We start from the raw sequence: 18,573 nt of genomic DNA, 5'->3' as shown, positions 1-18,573 counted from the left end.
TGCTTGACAATTGTAGAACAAGATATACCGAATACCGAAACATCTTTTCAGTAGTCTAAGAAATTGTCACCCATTAAGAATGACCCAGCACCCCACTAGACTAACGGGAGTCTCCCGATGTATCGATAGTTTTTCGTTTCTCCCATCGGTTAATTGCTATCGGAAAACTCACAAATTGCAATCCATTGATAGGTCGATGCATCGTTACAGCTCAAGGCTTCACACATTGAGCCCATGTCGGGTATCAAACACGGGCCTTAAGCGTGCCGATCAGGCTACCCCACCGCCCTAATCCTGATGGAGATTGTATACTTTCCTTCAACAGTTTAGACGAATGAAAATGATGCTCTTCGTCAGATGTTTTATTACGAAAATATAAAACTATGAGAATACAACATAAAGATGTGCAATATCTATATCGATATTAGCTGAAGGAGATCTAAGGTACGAACTATCACAAGTATAAGAGTGACAAAACATTCTGTTAGCAGCAGTTTGAGTATGGGTCCGATAGAGAGAACCCTCTTCTGGTGTATTTACATTCTAAACCTAAGTGACATTATAAACAAACTCTTTGCGCTCATGCATATGAACTAAACAACTGTTCAAACACCAAGTTGTCATTGAATACATAGTTTTCTAAATGAATGTGTAATTATGAGTATTTACGAAATTAATGTACACCAAACTGTCAGTTGTTCTGGTGGTGAAAGAACGTGTTTTTTGTGCAGACAACTTGTACTGCCGCTCGCCATCATGGTTTTAAGAGTGGAGGTCCTGTTTGGATTCGGAGCGATTACGGTGGGACACAAAGCGAACGATGAGCACAAGGCAAAGGATGAGAAGTGTGAAGATAACTATTCCCATGGCAACCATGGCAGCAGTTGTCTGACCAGTTATCTGGCAGTCGCTGTTTGTCAATCCAGTTTGACCTGTAAAGAAAGAAGATTTACGTGAGTTGTCTAATACCAGATGTAATGAGAGTCAATAGACAACGGGTCGTTTTCGGGTTATATCGGCTTCAGTTTAAGCCTTCCCAGAAAACTACTGAAGCATTTCATTGCTAGAATTTATGTTTAACATCCCATGCTTGTAAGGCTCGCTGACTTGAATGATACATGTCATCGTGTCCCGACTGCGTAGATCGACGGTCATGCTATTGATCACTGGATTGCCTTGCCAAGACAGATTTGTTTACAGACGGCCACCAAATTGCTGGGATATTGCTGATTGTGGCATTAAGCATCAAACCATCCTCACAATCGTTGGTTAAACTACTCTCGACCAATCACATTAATGTCAGTAAAGAAATGCCAATAGGATATTCGTAAGACTGATTCAGTGTAATCGAGGTGAAATTAAAATCATTTCAAACATAACATCCTTACCCTCTAGTCCGAAAGACTGGGCGTCTCGCACAGTGATGAATCTAGTGATGACTTTCTCATCACCACTAGTCTCTCGCTTCTTCCGGCCAAAGCCACTGCCGGCAACACCGTTACACGTTGCCTGAAATGTTGTAGATGTTGTTCTTTTCAAAGATATAAAAAACATGACAGGTTGACAATGTAATTTGAAAGAAGTGGTGTTCTCTAACTTCTTTTGATAAATATATATTTGACGTTCCTAAACATCCCATCCTTATTTGGGTCATATGGTAAACAATTCTTGTAAAATCCATTTTAAAAAGAAATGGTACACAGTACAACCAATGGATACTTCTGACAAGTTCATAACACCTAAGTGGAAAAGAGACATATTTATTCAGCAAAACATAGTGCACCTAAACCAGCTGGAATGTAATAGCCGATAGATATGGACACATATCACGTGATTGTGTCACGTGATACCATCAAGCCGAAACCAACACAAGCAAACAGAATCCAGCGAAAATCACTTGATAGTCCCCGATTTATAGTGACATTTATGAACGAAAAATGAGGATATGAAATGCAACCATTTCACGTTCACACCCTTCTGTGGGAACTTCCCTGTCGTTATCGTCCATATATTTAAAGGGTGACACAGAAAAAAATCATTGGAACGGGAAACTTTATTGACCGTTTATTTTAGAAGGCTTTCTTGCAAAAAATTAGCGTAGTCATCACATTTTATTTAGAGGTCAATACTTACAGGATTGCAGTCTGCATCATTTGCTGTGAGGCACACTTTAACGGTGAACTTGAAACCAACCTCGTCATTTCCATCAAAGTGGAAGGCTTTCAGTTTGAGAGTTATCTCCCTTTTATCTGTTCCCGCTGAGCCGCGGGCTGGGGCTTCAACGGAGATGGGATAGGCTGCATCATCCATGCAACTGTTGAATACAACGGAATAAATTAATGTTAATATGTTTTTCGTTTATGTATGTATACATGTGAATGTAAAGCTAAATATCAGCCTTGCCCAACCGCAGACAGTTTCCCACTGAGTATTAAAACTGACTGACATGAAAACTCTCTGAAAAGCTTTTAGATGGACCTCTAAAATTCCATGATGACACCGGCTGTCCTCAGAAAGGGTAAGCATGTCATGCCGTTTCACCTGCCATTTAAACATTGTTCTGAAAACGTAATGTCAGGCTCACCCTGCCCACCAGCTCGTGTGATGCAAGCTTGCTTCCGTGAGTGAGCGAGTGAGTGAGTTTAGTTATACGCCGTTTTCAGCAACATTCCAGCAACATCACGGCGACGACACCACAAGTGTGCTTCACAGGTTGTACCCATTTGGGAAATCGAGCGTGACGAACAAACGTTTTGAAAAAGCAAGCCTGTCCCACCGCCCGTAGGCTGGGCGAGATTACAGCGTGAACAGATACCTTTACATTTGTACCTTCATAAATGCAAAATCACAATGAAGTATTTTCTCTTTGATAAACAAGTCCACGATGAAAATGTCTCAGGTCCCTTTACTTCACGCCAAAAAGCCGTCGAAAACGTCACATGGGATCGATCTGTGTCATCGCACAATTGCGCAATCTTAACCACTCTAACCTATTAGATAATCATGTAATCGAATGCCAATTGCGTAGACCGATGCTCATGTTGTTGATCACTGGATGTCTAGCCCAGATTTGGCAATATGGTGATTCCCGCCATATAACTAGAATATTGCTGAGTGTGGCATGAAACAACAAAGAGACAGCGATCAGCTACTCGGATAAATACATATATACATATAGTTACATGATGGATATTAACAGCACTAAGCAGGCCTCCTGAGTAATCAGTATCATAGCTATTTACGATCAACTCTAACATAGTTTCATGTACGTACCTGGCGGTGACGATATTCAGCGTTTTCAAATCTGCAGTAACTGTGTTATTTGCGACTGCTGTTACAATCCTCATCGACTCGTATTCTGCACATTAACAAACTATGTGTAAGCATATCGTTTAATGATTTGTTTACCACACGTTTTGAGAAAATATACATGTTACGTAAAAACCTTCATAAAGTTCGAGGAGGATAGCTCGTATTACTACTATCCAGTAAGCTGACAAAAGCGTAGATCGATGCACATGACGTCGATCACTGGATTGTCTGGTTCAGACTCAACTATTTACAGACGGATGTCATATAGGAGGAATATTGCCTAGGGCGGTGTTACACAACAAATAATAACAACAGTTGGACAAGGACAAGTAATAAATCGTTGTAACAAAAGCTCGCTGTCGTTAAGACTAGGATAGGAATGGACGTTCAGATATATTCAGATCTCATATTTGGAATTACGCAAAACTGGACACAGGTGATATCATAATATGTACGTAATGAAAAGTCTAATTTAGGCCCATATGTTTACCTGTGGGTATTGTGAATGTAAACAGGAGCTCAGATCCCACATTAATAGGCGTTGTTGATACGACCGGCGAACCTCCGCTCGTCAGTGCCAAGCTCACGGGAGAGAACTGTGTTTCTGCAGATACTTCGTTCAGGTTTCCGGTCCTGCGCATAACACACAATCAGTAGTACCTCACTAAAGCCATATAATAGGTAACAAAGGCAGCAATAAAAGTCAGGGGAATAGGAGTAATCGGCGTTGCACAACATAAACGTCGCCATGGCTATATATAAGATGATGGAGGCAATGTTAATCATTACAAATCGGTCGCTATTTCTTTAATCTTTTGACTCGCGCCTCTTGATTTCGAAAGCCCCAAAGTCTGTAGCATAGACCTGTTGAAATTTAAAGACCTCATTGTATGATACTATTGCACATGGGATTCTGTTATCTATTCAGTTATTCTCCAGCGCTATGTCAATTTGTTGACTGGGTTGAATAATTTGAATCAAGTTATTTCAATAACTTGAATACTGCACAGGGAGTTGAGTAGGTTAAACGGATTGCAACAAAACCAGCCAAAAACATACAGCCATTGATCGAGGGAACACTCCAGCGCCTTGAGTATGTAGTAGTTACGTGAATGTGAGCGCTTTATGAATACACTATCATCATCATCATCATCATCATCATCATCATCATCATCATCATCATCATTTGACGCGTTTAGTTGACACTCACAAAGCCGTTGGATCAAGCTTGGCGATTCCACTGAACACCAAAGCCCCGGTATCGTCGAAGACACACTTTGCAGTGAAGAGGTCGTCGATGGAGGTCAGGAAATCACTCTCGTACTGAACGACGATAATGCGTGTGTATTCAGTTTTACCTCCAGTCTGTAAAAAATAGTGGTAAGTTACCGCCTGTATAACTACGTATGAAGCCGATGCAGAACATAATCGTCCTGAAAATGAACCACTGAAGTATGCACGTTTGAGAGTAAAACATAAGTAACAGTATTAGCAGTAGCTATAGTAGTAGTAGTAGTAGTAGTAGTAGTAGTAGTAGTAGTAGTAGTAGTAGTATGAACAGCAGTAGTAGCGGAGTAGAAATAGTGGCTGAGTAATAGTATTAGTAGGAAGAGCAGAGTAGGAGAAGCAGCAACAGCAGCAGTAGTAGCAATAGAGTAGAGTAGAGTTGTAGTCATAGTAGTAGCTTTAGTAGTAGTGGCAACATCAGTAGTAGAAGTAGAGTAGTAGTAACAGCAGCAGCAGTAGTAATAGCAACAGCAGCAGCAGTAGTAGCAGCAGTACTATTGTAAGTAGTAGTAGTAGTAGTAGTTGCAGCAGGAGCAGTGGCAGTAGTAGCTATAGTAGTAGTGTTATCAATACAACTTACGTTGACGGCTACAACATCTCCACAGGTTGTACCGGTGTTGGCCAAATCAAGTGCATATCCCATCCACGTATCTGGAATGCTGTCTGCCGTCGATGTAGGATTTGGCACTGCAGCAAGATTACAGCTTGCATCGGCACGTTGGCCTTGCACGTAAGCATGCCCAGAGAACGCTGTTCCAGCTGGGTTCACGCCTATCACCATTTTGCCTGTTTCACACGCCACCGTCACTGGATGAAGATAACAGAATGAACATTCGCAGTTATAAAAACGACAGAAGATTTACCACACCCATAAGAGAACTATGCTAAAAACAGAGCCGCTTGTACGATACCATTAGCATATGTTCATAAACTGTCAAACAGTGATGATACCGAAGGTTCACCATCAGGTGAACGTATCCTGCCCCTACAGTGGTACCCGTCATGAACTAATGCAAAGGCTTGTTTATTGTTGGCCTAAACTGATCATCGTTGCAATATAAAATAGTCCTAACGTTTGTGTAAAGAAACATATTTGGATAAAGGAAGACCGAAAGGTTAAATAGTTGAGATATTTTGGTTGTTATTACTTCACAATGCTGTTAATCATAATATACTTGACGACCTTGTTAACCGTAATATATCTGACGAACAGTTGTCCAATGCTTCACTTACGTCGTTTTTGGTCACAAATGGTACCGTATGAATCTGCAGTACAATAGCACCTGGCTGTTCCAGCGTCATCGTAGCAGGTACCGTCTGTGCTGCACGGATCCGAGGTCAGGCATGCGCCGACTCCTACCTGAGCTAAATAGAAAGTCCTTTTTCACATTAATATCCACAATCGTACAAGACGATTTTACTGCTGATTAACACTGATTCATGTCAGCTTTATCATATCGATGGCTACCCGTGCGCCATGCCGTTAATGGTGTCTAGATCTTCTCTGGAGAGTTATGTCCCTTAGTCGGACACGGATGAGGAGCCTATTTGACAAGGCTGGAAGAAGAAACACACGGAGATGTACCAACTTTTGACAAACAATTACAGAGATACATCTGAATGTTTTAAATTTTATGGGGTGTTTTAAAACACGGACGATTATGTTCTGTATCGGCTTCATACCTAGTTATACAGGCGGTAACCTCCCTTGAATGGATCAATCCAAATGTCTTCTGTTACCTAATGGTATATTGTCAGTATATTCCTGATGAGAAACTCATTATCGAAATGTAACAACTTTGTTTCAGTACATTTTTCCGGGGAAATATAAATATACAAACCTGACAAAAACCCTGTTTACTCAGTGTTGTGGCGTGATCCATGTGCATCACACGGAAGCGATCATACGGAAAATAGATTAGGAATCGTTCGGGTCCAAACTTTCTCGAGGTAAAAATGTTCAAAAGGTAGGTGCGAATGTCACTTTTCGCGATTTGGAAAGCTATGTTATGATTGCACGACTGAAGAGGTTACCTGACGCGGCCCCCTACTTGGGTTTTTTTAGACTTAGTATAAGCAATGCAACGAATAATACTGAGTTTATGTTTACTGAGACTGGCCAATTTTAATTTTATTTCGGGCCTCCCTTCCACTTTAAGCTGGCACACCGTGATATAACTGGAACACTGGCGATGGTAATCCACCCATCCACTCACTCACTCTGCAAAGTGTACTTGGGGTACATCACACCAAAGACCTGGCTTCGTTCCCGACAATGTGTGAAGCCGATTCCTGTCGTCCCACCGTGATATTGCTGGAATATTGCTAAAAGCGGCAGCGTGCAATCAATTCACTCACTCTACAAAGTGTACTTCGGGTAGCTTAGGGTTTAAACATTCCCTCATCACACGGAAGGTCTCGGTTCGATCCCGACATAAAATCCCGGATATAATGTGCGAAGCTGGTTCCTGGTGTCCCACCGTGATATTGCTACACTATTGCTAAATACGACGGCGTATACCATACTGATGCACTGACTCAGCCACTCACTACTAAATCAAAGACCACATGGAAGTATAGTTCAGAGATGAGCACTTACACGTTATTAGATTACAGTCGTGTCCCTGAGATGGGCTTGCGGCGGACGTACAGTCACAGGTGCTTGAAGTGAAAGAACACGTTGTTGATGCTGCACAGGACTGCGATGTTCGACGGCAATCAAATGACGCAGCCGCTAGAAATTGGACTTCAGATTAATATACAATGACATGACATACTGGCATGGACTACCCATCAAAAGTTTAGACTCACTGGTGTTGATGTAGCCACTTACTTCAGGCAACTGTTCTAAACTAGATTTTGGTAAATATTCCATACTGTTTCGAGGTACAGATTACGCATGAACTGATGCATTGTAAAACAAATTTGTAAAGTTGAAAAGATTATTGTCATGAGAACACTTGGTGAAAATTGGCAAAATCTCAACAAAAAAACTGCACCAAAACGCACCTGTTCTCATGCACGATATTTTTGCACATGTATTTCAACAATTTAATTTGATGCATGATCCTCGTGCAATTCAACTGCAATTGCTTCCCCTAAGTTATTGGAGAAATTCATCTTCGACGTAACCATATGTATAATATAATTATGTAACATATAGTGAGTGTTTCAACTGACATTAAACTTTTGATGGGGAGTATATTTAGTGTTTTGTCACTTGTAACTCAATTTTCAAAATATTTACGCTGTTATACGCTATTCCTAAGTGCGTACTTTCTTTTGCATTTCAGTTTACTTTTCAATGACGATGAGAATAATTATTTGAATATGTTTTCTGATAAATACTTATATACTTCATAATATGTTTAAGAACATGCTAATCTGATGGAATTTTGATTTCCCGACATCTATTATGAATTACCAGTGTATTATTACATTATAAGGCAAGGCAAAGCAAGGCAACGTGATACAGGAACTCACCTAGATGAGCCAGCAAAGCCACAATACACAATGTAAGACTCCTCATCATGCAGATTTCGAGAGATGATCTCCTGGGAAAAGACGGAAAGAGAGTAAGAGAGTTCTCGCGTAAGATATATGAAAGAGAGAAGAGAGAGGTAAATGAGAAGGCAGAGTGGAGTGAGTGAGAAAAAGAGCCAGATACAAGAGAGTGATTGAGTGGGGGAAATCACAATGCAGACAGAAGTGAGAGAATGAGAAAGGGAGAGATAGAGCGAGAGAGAAAGAGAGACACGGAGAGACTGAGACAGTAAATAAGATCAGATCAAGAGTGATGGAGAGGCAAACAGAAAAAGAAAGAATTAATCAAGGGAAATGAAGCGTTAGGGAGAGATGCACCACGTCGCCAGAGATAAACCGAGTTGGGTGGGGGTGGGGTGGGATGATTGGAAGGGCGAACGAAGGAAAGAATAGAAAGGGAGAAAAAAAATCGAATCAGGGCACTCACTCACATATGTAATGTTGGCTACGGCCTTCGTTTATTATGACTCAGATATTTAGTCACTGCATCTAAGATGGACAGACAGTCACTCGCAATAAATACAGTGTGACCTTTAATTGAAAGAAATTGGCACATACAATTTCACTGTGACCTCTGTCAGACGCCCGACGTGTATGTTTACTCATGGGCACATCCCTTGTGCTCCATTGTTCTGTTTTGTAGGCAATAACGGAGAGCCATCAAATCATCTTTTATTATAATTCACGGTAGATAACCTCTAGATAGCACGGGTGATCGCTAAAGGGGGGCTATATTAACCTTATTTGTTTGCCTCACCTGCAGTGAGCAATGTTTTGTCCAAAACACACGATAGACAATAGCGGGATACTTATGTCTGCGGCCACATACCACGACTGGAAACTGACACAAGACCCGTAAGACAAAATGACCTCAAAAGCTTAAGGCACAATACTGCCATGTTACCTAGAGCAGGAAATATGGCTATGAAATTACACAGAATGCCTTTGGTTAATAACTGATACATTGTCGATGATGCGGGTGAGCTGGTAGAGGTATTAGTGTCAGTTCACACAAATAGTACTTATCGACGCAACAATCACAGAGTAAGTAGGTGAGTCAGTTAAGGTCGTGTGTTGGAGTCCTATCATACCAGATACTAATCTATGATATGTTTGCTTGTGATTATAGATTGGCCGAAAGTGAGGCTTTGGTCGAAAGTGGCACTTTCGTTAAGCTCCTTAACTATTAATTCAATGCCATATTCATAATCAACAGAAATAATTTGAAAAGAGTCTTGTTTACTCTCCGCTCAACACCGTCGCCTCCCCGAGACATTTGCGTTAATGAAGCAACGTTAAAAGACTTCTTTGTGTAACCAGTTACTCTGGTGTAGCCAAAGTCTCACGAAAGACATCTGGACATTTCCTAATGATTTAGGAAAAGATTTCCGATTTTCCATGTTTGCACAACACCAACGTTTTTATCACGGTTAGTGTGAACCTAATTATAAGATCGACGAAACATAGTGTTGAAATTGCTTGACCTAGTTATCGCACCAGCAGGAATGCCTCATGAGACAAACGTTTCCCTAACGACGTTGCATGGAAGAACTGTATTGTGTGATGTGATCATCGTATCGCTAATTTTGACATTTCACGAGCTTTAGTTTCTGACTGAGCTCACTGAGTTTAGTTTTAGGCCGCTCATCGCAATATTCCAGCAACAGCACGGCGGGGGGACACCAAAATGGGCTTCAAAAGTTGTACTCATGGGGGATTGGAACCGCGTGACTAGCCAACGCTTTAACCACTAGGCTACCTAACGCCCATTTAGTTTGCGAGGAGAGCCTGGTCACAGAGTTGTAGATCTTTCACGAACCATTAATGTATTCTTAAAACCCAAGATTCAAACCAAGACATATGGGCTTCAAACACAAGGGACACAACTGAACATAAAGTGGGGTAACATTTTGTATCTGTGGTGCACCATAGTATTATATTACTTAAAAACATCACGCTTTTTTAATGCAGTTTGACAAAATTACGTAAATAGGCCACAGTGTTGAAGCAGCAATCACTAGGCCAAACAATGAAAACAAATATACCTTAAAGGAAGAAGGTGTAAGTGGAAATGATATTTTGAAAAAAAACCCTATAATTTCTTACCTTTGGTCCTTCACGCTCTTTTAGAGTTAAAACCTGTCGAAATTCTTGGACACTGCTATAGTTTCGATTGCGAAGACCTTTTATACACCTCGGCTCGAAATGTCGATTGTTGTGTTGATAAGGTTCTTATTGTCTGTATGTTCATCTGGATAGCAGGAACAGAGCAATACACAGAGTAGCCAATAGAACATCAACTACGTCGACCCACGTGGGTTGCACAAGAACCGCCCACACGCATGTCCAGCCCAAAATGGCTGAATTTATATATAGGTCCTATATAACCTTAGGCTTGATGTCAACTTTTGGACACCGAGCTAGATTACCCAACCAAGTATAACCCTACTAACATACTACACATTAACGTTTTTCTCTTTAGTCTGTATTCAATGCACTGTGTGTGATAAAAAGATTGTTTTCAGTATCCACTTAGTTTGCGCGAGCTAAGGTAATATAATATAATAAGCCCTGGGTAGTTTTGATACTGCCTTTCATACTAAGGAGACACACGTAACGGTGAATTGAAGAATGTCTTTTACAGGCATAATTTTCATGTAGACTTGCGGTTGCTTGATAGTATTATGTAAACTCCTGTGAAGTATCTGTAGCGACATAGCGTCAGAATATTGTCTACCATCAAAAGTAATTAAGGAATATTTCATTTTGTAAACATACCTCGAGCCAATGCCAACGCACATGAGAAAAAGTAATATATATCCAATGGCATACAGATGAAACATTTCCGAAGGAATAGAATAATTTTTACATTTCCGCTTAATTTTTCTTCATCTCTTTTCTTCGTGACTTCATCATTTGCATTTTATCAGTCCATACCCTCTACCTTTTATAATGGTATATTTAAGTATACCCTCCTGTACATACATGTATGAAAGTCTGAATCGGACGGCGAACAGGTAAATCTCTCTGCATATATTGATGCGTGTTTTAAAGTAGATGCTTGCACATATATGATTCTATCTGGAGTAGATAAGTGTGTTTGTGTTGTTTTTAGCTACAGGGCAGTACGCCCTCGCAAACAACCGTCATGATACACCGATAATCATCTTCAAAACTGAAACTATTCTGTCATCGTCGGTCAATAAACAGACTCTTCTGAAAAGAGCGAGTTAATAAAAACACCTCTTGGTTATTCGGCTTGATATGAATCAGACTACCAGGGACACACAACGGGATGGGATGGGTGCTGCGCATCAAACAGCATGACATAGGTTTTGTTTACGTGACTTGTCCGACGATGTATTGTCTGTTAGATTTACTACTTTGGCAGTATTATTATATGTGAGAGACCATGAACCCTTTTTGTTTACAACATGTAGAAAACATATTTTACATTCGCTACCTTCCGGCTGACTAACGTTTTTCTGACTGGGCGTGGAAGCTACGCGTAGGAATTCCTATCCCTATAGTACCACCACAGAATAGTTTGAGTTTATAACATTTTACAGTTAAATGAATGTTATTTGTCATTTTAGTACTGATTTGATAAATATTTCCAAACTGCGCAATAGTTTATTTTGTCTTCAATAGTCTGATACAGTTTACCTTGTTGTTGTTTTTTTCTAGTGACGCTGTAGAATTTCATTGCTGTTTGTGTCGATCAAAAAGTACTGATAAGAATTTATGTGAACTTTACAATGTCAAAAATCATGTATTTTCTAGCAAAATACTGGTGTTCGTGTGGATCAATGTACTGAAACGTTCTTAACGGAACTCCGAATGATGTAGAAACGACTAATCAATAACACTCACAAATCTATAGCTAGACAAACATAATTATTGTTGACGATTTCATGGTGTGTTGTATTCTAGAGATAGAGTCAAGTTTATTATTGATTTGTTTTAAATACGCCTTCAGGAAAAAGTGAACATTTTATAATACCACCTTCTGTAATATTTGGGCCACGACCTGATGTAAAACCAAGAGTATACTCAATATATTGCTCATGTCACATGAGTTGACATTCACAAGTATTCACCCTGTATGTATCACTTCCAAGAGCCATTAAAAAGCTTTATTAGCACTGTCAAACTGCAGTCAATTAAGTGCCCGACGATAATGTGCCTCGCCACAATGTTTAAAAACGAAATATTTGAGCATCAATATAAAAGATGAGGTCATGCTCTTTGCAAAGATTCAAACTGTAAACGAACATACTCCGCAAATCCAATGTAAGTTTTTGAGAGTCTGTGTTTTTGGCCATACAATGAACCCCAAAGTGTACGATATTTTGCCGTAGGGTATAATCAGTGGGCCAGTGTTGTTGTGCCGTAATAGGACAGGTAAATCCTTTTTGTTAATTTTTACACATTAATTATTTCATGTTCGTAACATTTAGCAGTTAAATAATCAAAGGACATATCTTAACGAAGGTACTTAAGTGTCATGCTTACAGAGTGTCCAATGACTGGAGTTTCTTTCTAGAAAATTCCTCCGCGCTTAACAGAACAGTTTTCGTTTCTTAATTTTTAGCAGTTGAATAAGAAATGACAAACCCTACCAATGCTAAAATGTAATTCTTCAGCCTTGAGTTGTTTCGTTGAAAACTTTCCACGTTTGTTCACAGAGAAGTTAGACGAATTTTAGCAGACAATTTTTTTGACAAATCCTGTCAGTGATCTGGGTGTCAGCTTCCAGTGAAGGTGATGTATGTTGCCTGCGGTAACAGCGCTGGCCACCCTGCCAGTATCCTGGCGAGCAGCACTGTAACCTACAAATGTCCAGATGTCGTGATGTATCACGTCGTTCTGTGTGAATCCATTCATTTGGGTTACTCCTAGTTAAGCGCATACGAATCTCCACCATATAACATTACATTTTCCAATCTTGTTCTTTATGACAGTTATTGTTCTTTGATCCACAACGTTTCATTTCATTGCCTTTTCTTTCAAATGTAAAACCGAGTATCATTAATAGATATTATCACCACATATAAGAATCGTTATAGGATTATATAAAGAAGAAACTAACAATGGTCCATGAAGACGTGACAGATAATGAAACATCTTTGATGTAGAAATGCACCAGTATAAATCCAGATATATTAACATATTGGAATTTAAATGTTGTCTGTTATGTATACCCTTGTGGCAAATAAAGTTTATGCATGTTTTCGACATAAACTTATTGTGTCCATCAGTTTAATTGATGGTATTTGTATGTTTAGAACAGAAGCATTTTTGTAAAGCGTGGCCGCTAATACAATTAAACCGTGACTCAGCTCGTTATGTTTGGCACCGTGACGCCGAAAGAACAGAAACGATGAAATACGTTCTTTTACCATGACATATATCTGCCAAGAGCAATGCCGATTGTACTGTTACGAACGAAAAGGGGTTTTCGTAAAGATTAGGGTATTCTGAAATCCACCAATAGGTAGGTCATTTGTTCCCGACAGCGAAGTTACGAAATGGTATTGGACATAATTCTTGTCAGTGATGCGTCAAATTTTAACACTAGATTAACCCGTTGATATATATATATATATATACAATCCGTGAACATCCGGGTTAAAATCAACACCTGGCAAGTATACCTATAGATAACTAACGGGATCGGGTGGTAAGGCTCTATTTGGCCATTGCTGCCTCCGATTCTAAACTCTCTTACCTCGATGATCATGGTGTTAGTCATCGGATTACCTATATATACGTGAGAAGTGTTCATGGTTCTTGTATGTCTGTAAGAGTGGGAATGTGTGTCGAGACACTCGTTACAAAACACATACTTGTCCGTCAGTAATGAAAGGTATTTGATATACGCAATCTTGAAAAACGAATTTCATTCCTACACTTGCCTCTGTGGTATTTCTCCCGGAGCGGTGTAAGGAGTTACTTGAATGTGTTCGAATCGACAGTGTATCGAGACAATGATCATCTTACCAAAACACTAATTCATGGTTGATCATAGAATGTCTACCTTGAAATACGTATGCATGCATGCATGCATGCATGTATGTATGTGTGCTTGCGTGCGTGTGTGTGTATGTACACATGTTTGTATGTGTGTGAGTGTGTGTATGTATACATGTTTGTATGTGTGCGCGTGCATGTGTGTGTGCGCGCACGCCTGCGTGTATGTTTAAATTTGCGTGTATGTATGCATGTGTGTACGTCAAAAAGCCCAGGTAATGATATACAAATACAATTCGGTTATGTGCTTAGCTGTTGGAAAACCAGCGATATCCCTAAACAAATACTTATGACAAGGAATCCTTCAACGAATAACATCCCACATTCTTACGCGTTTTGCTTTCGGTGAGCATTCACACCTGTACACAGGTATTTGTTTACAGAATGATAGCATCTCGCGACGAATAACGGTTCCACACGATATGTATTTTGTTAAGATATTGCCCTCATCACATGTTTGTCCCTCGGCTAAGGACATAGAGACACAGACAGATAACAGCAACTGATAAAGGAGAATGGATCCTGTAAACGGGGGTGGTCACGCTCGTGAATGGGAACGAAAATATTTACTTTTCCATTTGAAACTTATTTTGTAATTAAATCCCGATATTCTATATCTTTGTTACAGGATGTCATCACTGAGGCGATAGTGTGATGGTGTGGGGATAAAGCAAATTATATTGGTGTGCGTGTTGAATCTGAGAATCTAAGTACCTTGTGTGTAGTATTTGATGACGATTTTCTTCTAAAATGAGGCAAATGAGATATTCCGCTTCAGGCGTAAATACGTTATTTATTAAATTATAGTTTCACTCTATATATTTTCTAACGTCACAGGAAAGCCCTTTTGATGTGCATTACTGTGAAAACGTCATCGGTGTTAGATTTAGCATTCAAGGTCCAATGGACTGTTGAAGTGGAAGGAGGTACTGTATACTCATCATTAGTGTTCAGCCATCGATTTGGAAAATATGTTTTATCATATGCTTTTCCTGTTCTTGTTGTGAACTAAACGCCTGTCAGTGTACATTATTTATGTAAACATTCATGCACGTTGTTTAATTGGCTTTAAAGTGCATCTCACACTCTGTGAAGGTACTTTGAACATTCGTTCATTCATGTGATATTTAAAACAAACGATCAAATCTTCCTCAAATCTTCCTCATAAAAATGAACGTCGATAGTTCGTCTTATAATAAGAATAGTCCTATAATTAAGAACATCTTGATTCGATTGTTTCTTTTTTCAAACCATTTTTTCAGAAATTTCATAAAGGACAACACATTTAAAATCAACATAATAAAAATCAACATCGATAGTCTGTCTTATGGTAGTAATCCGATCAAGAATGTCTTAACTGGACTGTTTCTTTCAAAATATGTTTGCAATTTCAAAAAGGACAAAACATTTCAAATCAACGTAATAAAAATGGCGCTCATTTAGGTCAGTAAAATCATCTGTTGGGCGTCAACGAACACGCCCTGATGAACCAAAGGGGACTGTTTTATAACAGTAATACGCTAACCTATAATATATCAGCTGGAAGAGATGTCACTTTTAGTTTCATATTGTTCACTTTCCCGGTAAAGTCAGTTCATAAAATCCTTTTAGAATAAAACCTAGGCCACATAGTTCATATTGAGGTGAGATCTAATGTCATTCCAAAATTGATGAACGCCATTCGCTAAAGCAATCGTAGACGCATTTACGTTTTTATGTTCTGTTTGTCGGTGACATAAATGAACTACAAACGTGTTATGGATAAGGGCAAACTTTGATTGATATTCATTTCGTCTTTCGCAAATTCAATTATGACATTAGCACAGGTTAGAAACGTTCTCAGCACGGGTACAATTTTCCACGATGAACCGATAGTATTACTGTTTACTGTCGTCGTAATGCTTTTCCTCAACATATTTTTTGTATTTAAAATATATCCGTTACATTTTCCGTCAAGCGTTCATCTGAAAAAATCTCCTTTTAATGCTTGAAACGTGTGCATTTTCCTCGGTCAGTGGGATGTAATTTACATGAAAGTTACATTCGATTTGGGTGTAAATGATCCCTTCAAAAAGGAAATTTTTAAGTCCAAATTATTTTACGTGCTTGCGTCCAATATTTGCTTTTCGTTATGTAGGCAGTGAAATGCAGATATGTGTATCGAAGATCGACACTTGTTTGCAATTGAAGCATAATGTTTATTACATCTAAAACTATATTCCCATCTACTACATCTTGCTATTCAATACATGTCCCTGGTGAAAAAAAGTGGATTTAAAGGTTTTCTTCAGTTTTCAAAATATTTTGTATAAAGAATCTCATTTTTTATTTGATAGTCATCATGTAACATTAAAAGCGACGAAGAGGGTACCATGCACTAAGAGGGAAATTACTTCCGGAACGTTTCTAAGATGCAGCCACTTTCAGTGCATGTATTAGCTACATCTTGTATCTAACCCGGCATTTTTCACACAAAACTAAGTGTAACTTATGGTTATTGTACACAAAATAAAACTAATATGTTCGTAATTACTCAATACATAACATTTCAAAGCAGTTTTCGTCTATATTCAGAGATACCATATGTCACATTTAGTATTACATCTTCTCGGTAAATTGCAAATTCCGGAAGTAATTGCTTTACTAAGAAAGTGTAATCCCATATATGACGTATGTTACGTTTGACCACCTCCGATATGGTATTGTTTGATCTTATTCACAGTCAGACAGACAGACAGACAGATTGATTTATTCAAATTCGTTAAATATATTAGTATGTATTTGAGTACAATATTTAGATTGGAATCAGTAACAAATGTGCCACAACATAAAATTAAAAGCGCGGTGAAGATGTTGGTTAGAATTGGTATTCATCAACTCAAGTCCTGTTGTCTGCTCCAGACTCGAATATTATCAGATCCCCACCACATTGTTGAGAGCGGCGTAAAACAAACAACCAAATAAAAGTGAGGTTATACAATTCTATTTCAGGAGGTTGCAATTCACGCGGAAAAGGTATGTCAAGGTATGATAATGCAATCTTACATGATATAACATGCCACGAAACAACGCCATTAGGAAATCCCGCCTATGTCATGAGCAAGTGTTTATGAGAAAGTGTTTCGATTAAAAAAAGCGATCATATCAGTTGTTTGCGAATAGATGGGTGTATCGTGCTACGTTTTAGAATATTCTAACATACCTAAGCTAGACTGCGTTGGAGGAAATAAAAGTGAAATTGGATAGCCCGTTTATATGCTGATGACAGATTTTGAACAGCGGACAAACGATGTACACGCACACCAAGGGTTACCACCCAAGTTTTACAGACGATTATGCTTGGTTAACTTCACTAAGCTGTTTTTGATTTCATAAGACAAGCAATGAGGCTTAGTTAGAATAGCACCCGGACATTTTAATATTTGTATAGATATAATGCTGTGCAGTCTGTGTGAGGAAGTCCAGACCGAAGATGAACATAAATTTGCGATGGTATGTGTATGAAACAATGAGTGAGAACTCAAACTGTAAAAAGTTTATCATATCTTCCACGTAACAAATATAATGTGGTTATCGCATCAATAGGTGTGAATGTCGATAGAAACCCGGGTAAAAGGACTCGTGTTGATAAATCTGACACATGTACACACACACGCATATATGTATGTGCGTGCGTGCGTGCGTGCGTGTGTGCGTGCGAGCGTGCGTGTGTGTGTGTGTGCGTGTGTGTGTGTATATATATATATATATATATATATATATATATACATACATACATACATACATACATACATACATACATACATACATACATACATACATACATACATATATATATATATATATATATATATTATTGTGGTATATATCAATGTGTATCATATGCATAGCTATTGACTGTCCATCGGCGGTTGGGGTTGATCTTCATGACAACAGAGATTAGAATACGCCCCAGCAAGTAGTGAGAGGAATGGATCGGAAAGTCGGGATCATTCATTTTTGTTCAACATGTGGCTCGTAGCTCACACTAATGTGTTATTAATTGTAACTCGCTTGACTGACGTGCTGGAGCTCTGTTGCCAACCTCCTTCCGGTGACAATACCGAAAGCCAACGATTCAATAATCTGGAGACAGAAGATATCCCAAGAGAAACAAGACCTACTTAACTTACGGCACATGATGACATCGTCAGCATCCGATTACTACAGATAATAGCTCTTACTGAACGTTCATGGCTGTAGGGTTTTTGTAGGTGATGACATTCAGTTTCGGAGGACACCTTACAGGCATATTTGGCTTGGCTCAAATATTCATGGCGATGTTTAAACATGGTATTCTTGGCATCGATGTGTGTGTGTGTGTGACTATATCCAATCTCAAACCTCTTAAAAGTTACC

At 39.1% G+C, this 18,573-nt stretch overlaps 1 protein-coding gene across 1 annotated transcript; it reads right to left on the bottom strand.

Annotated features, from left to right (window-relative positions):
- Positions 1-349: 349 nt before the first annotated feature.
- LOC137298462 (EGF-like domain-containing protein 2) lies at positions 350-10,302 on the bottom strand. The gene is made up of 11 exons (XM_067830736.1): positions 10,249-10,302; positions 8,083-8,153; positions 7,199-7,333; positions 5,833-5,964; positions 5,180-5,406; positions 4,523-4,677; positions 3,803-3,945; positions 3,274-3,358; positions 2,134-2,314; positions 1,389-1,509; positions 350-932 (listed from the first exon to the last, which is right to left on the bottom strand). The coding sequence occupies exons 2-11, from the start codon at positions 8,129-8,131 to the stop codon at positions 763-765; spliced, it is 1,398 nt and encodes a 465-aa protein (XP_067686837.1). The 5' UTR covers positions 8,132-8,153; positions 10,249-10,302; the 3' UTR covers positions 350-762.
- Positions 10,303-18,573: the final 8,271 nt, after the last annotated feature.

The sequence above is a fragment of the Haliotis asinina genome, chromosome 10 (genome assembly GCF_037392515.1).
Source record: "Haliotis asinina isolate JCU_RB_2024 chromosome 10, JCU_Hal_asi_v2, whole genome shotgun sequence".
NCBI lineage: Eukaryota > Metazoa > Mollusca > Gastropoda > Lepetellida > Haliotidae > Haliotis > Haliotis asinina.
Note: the sequence above shows the minus strand (reverse complement) of the source record. Positions and strands in the feature narration are given on the sequence as shown.

What these genes read in the sequence shown, in the direction of transcription:
- LOC137298462 (XM_067830736.1), bottom strand. Translation starts at nt 8,131, where the DNA reads ATGATGAGGAGTCTTACATTGTGTATTGTGGCTTTGCTGGCTCATCTA. An exon ending in GGCTTTGCTGGCTCATCTAG is followed by an intron (nt 7,334 to 8,082) that starts GTGAGTTCCTGT and finishes TCCAATTTCTAG; the next exon opens with CGGCTGCGTCATTTGATTGC. An exon ending in GAGATGTTGTAGCCGTCAAC is followed by an intron (nt 4,678 to 5,179) that starts GTAAGTTGTATT and finishes TATTTTTTACAG; the next exon opens with ACTGGAGGTAAAACTGAATA.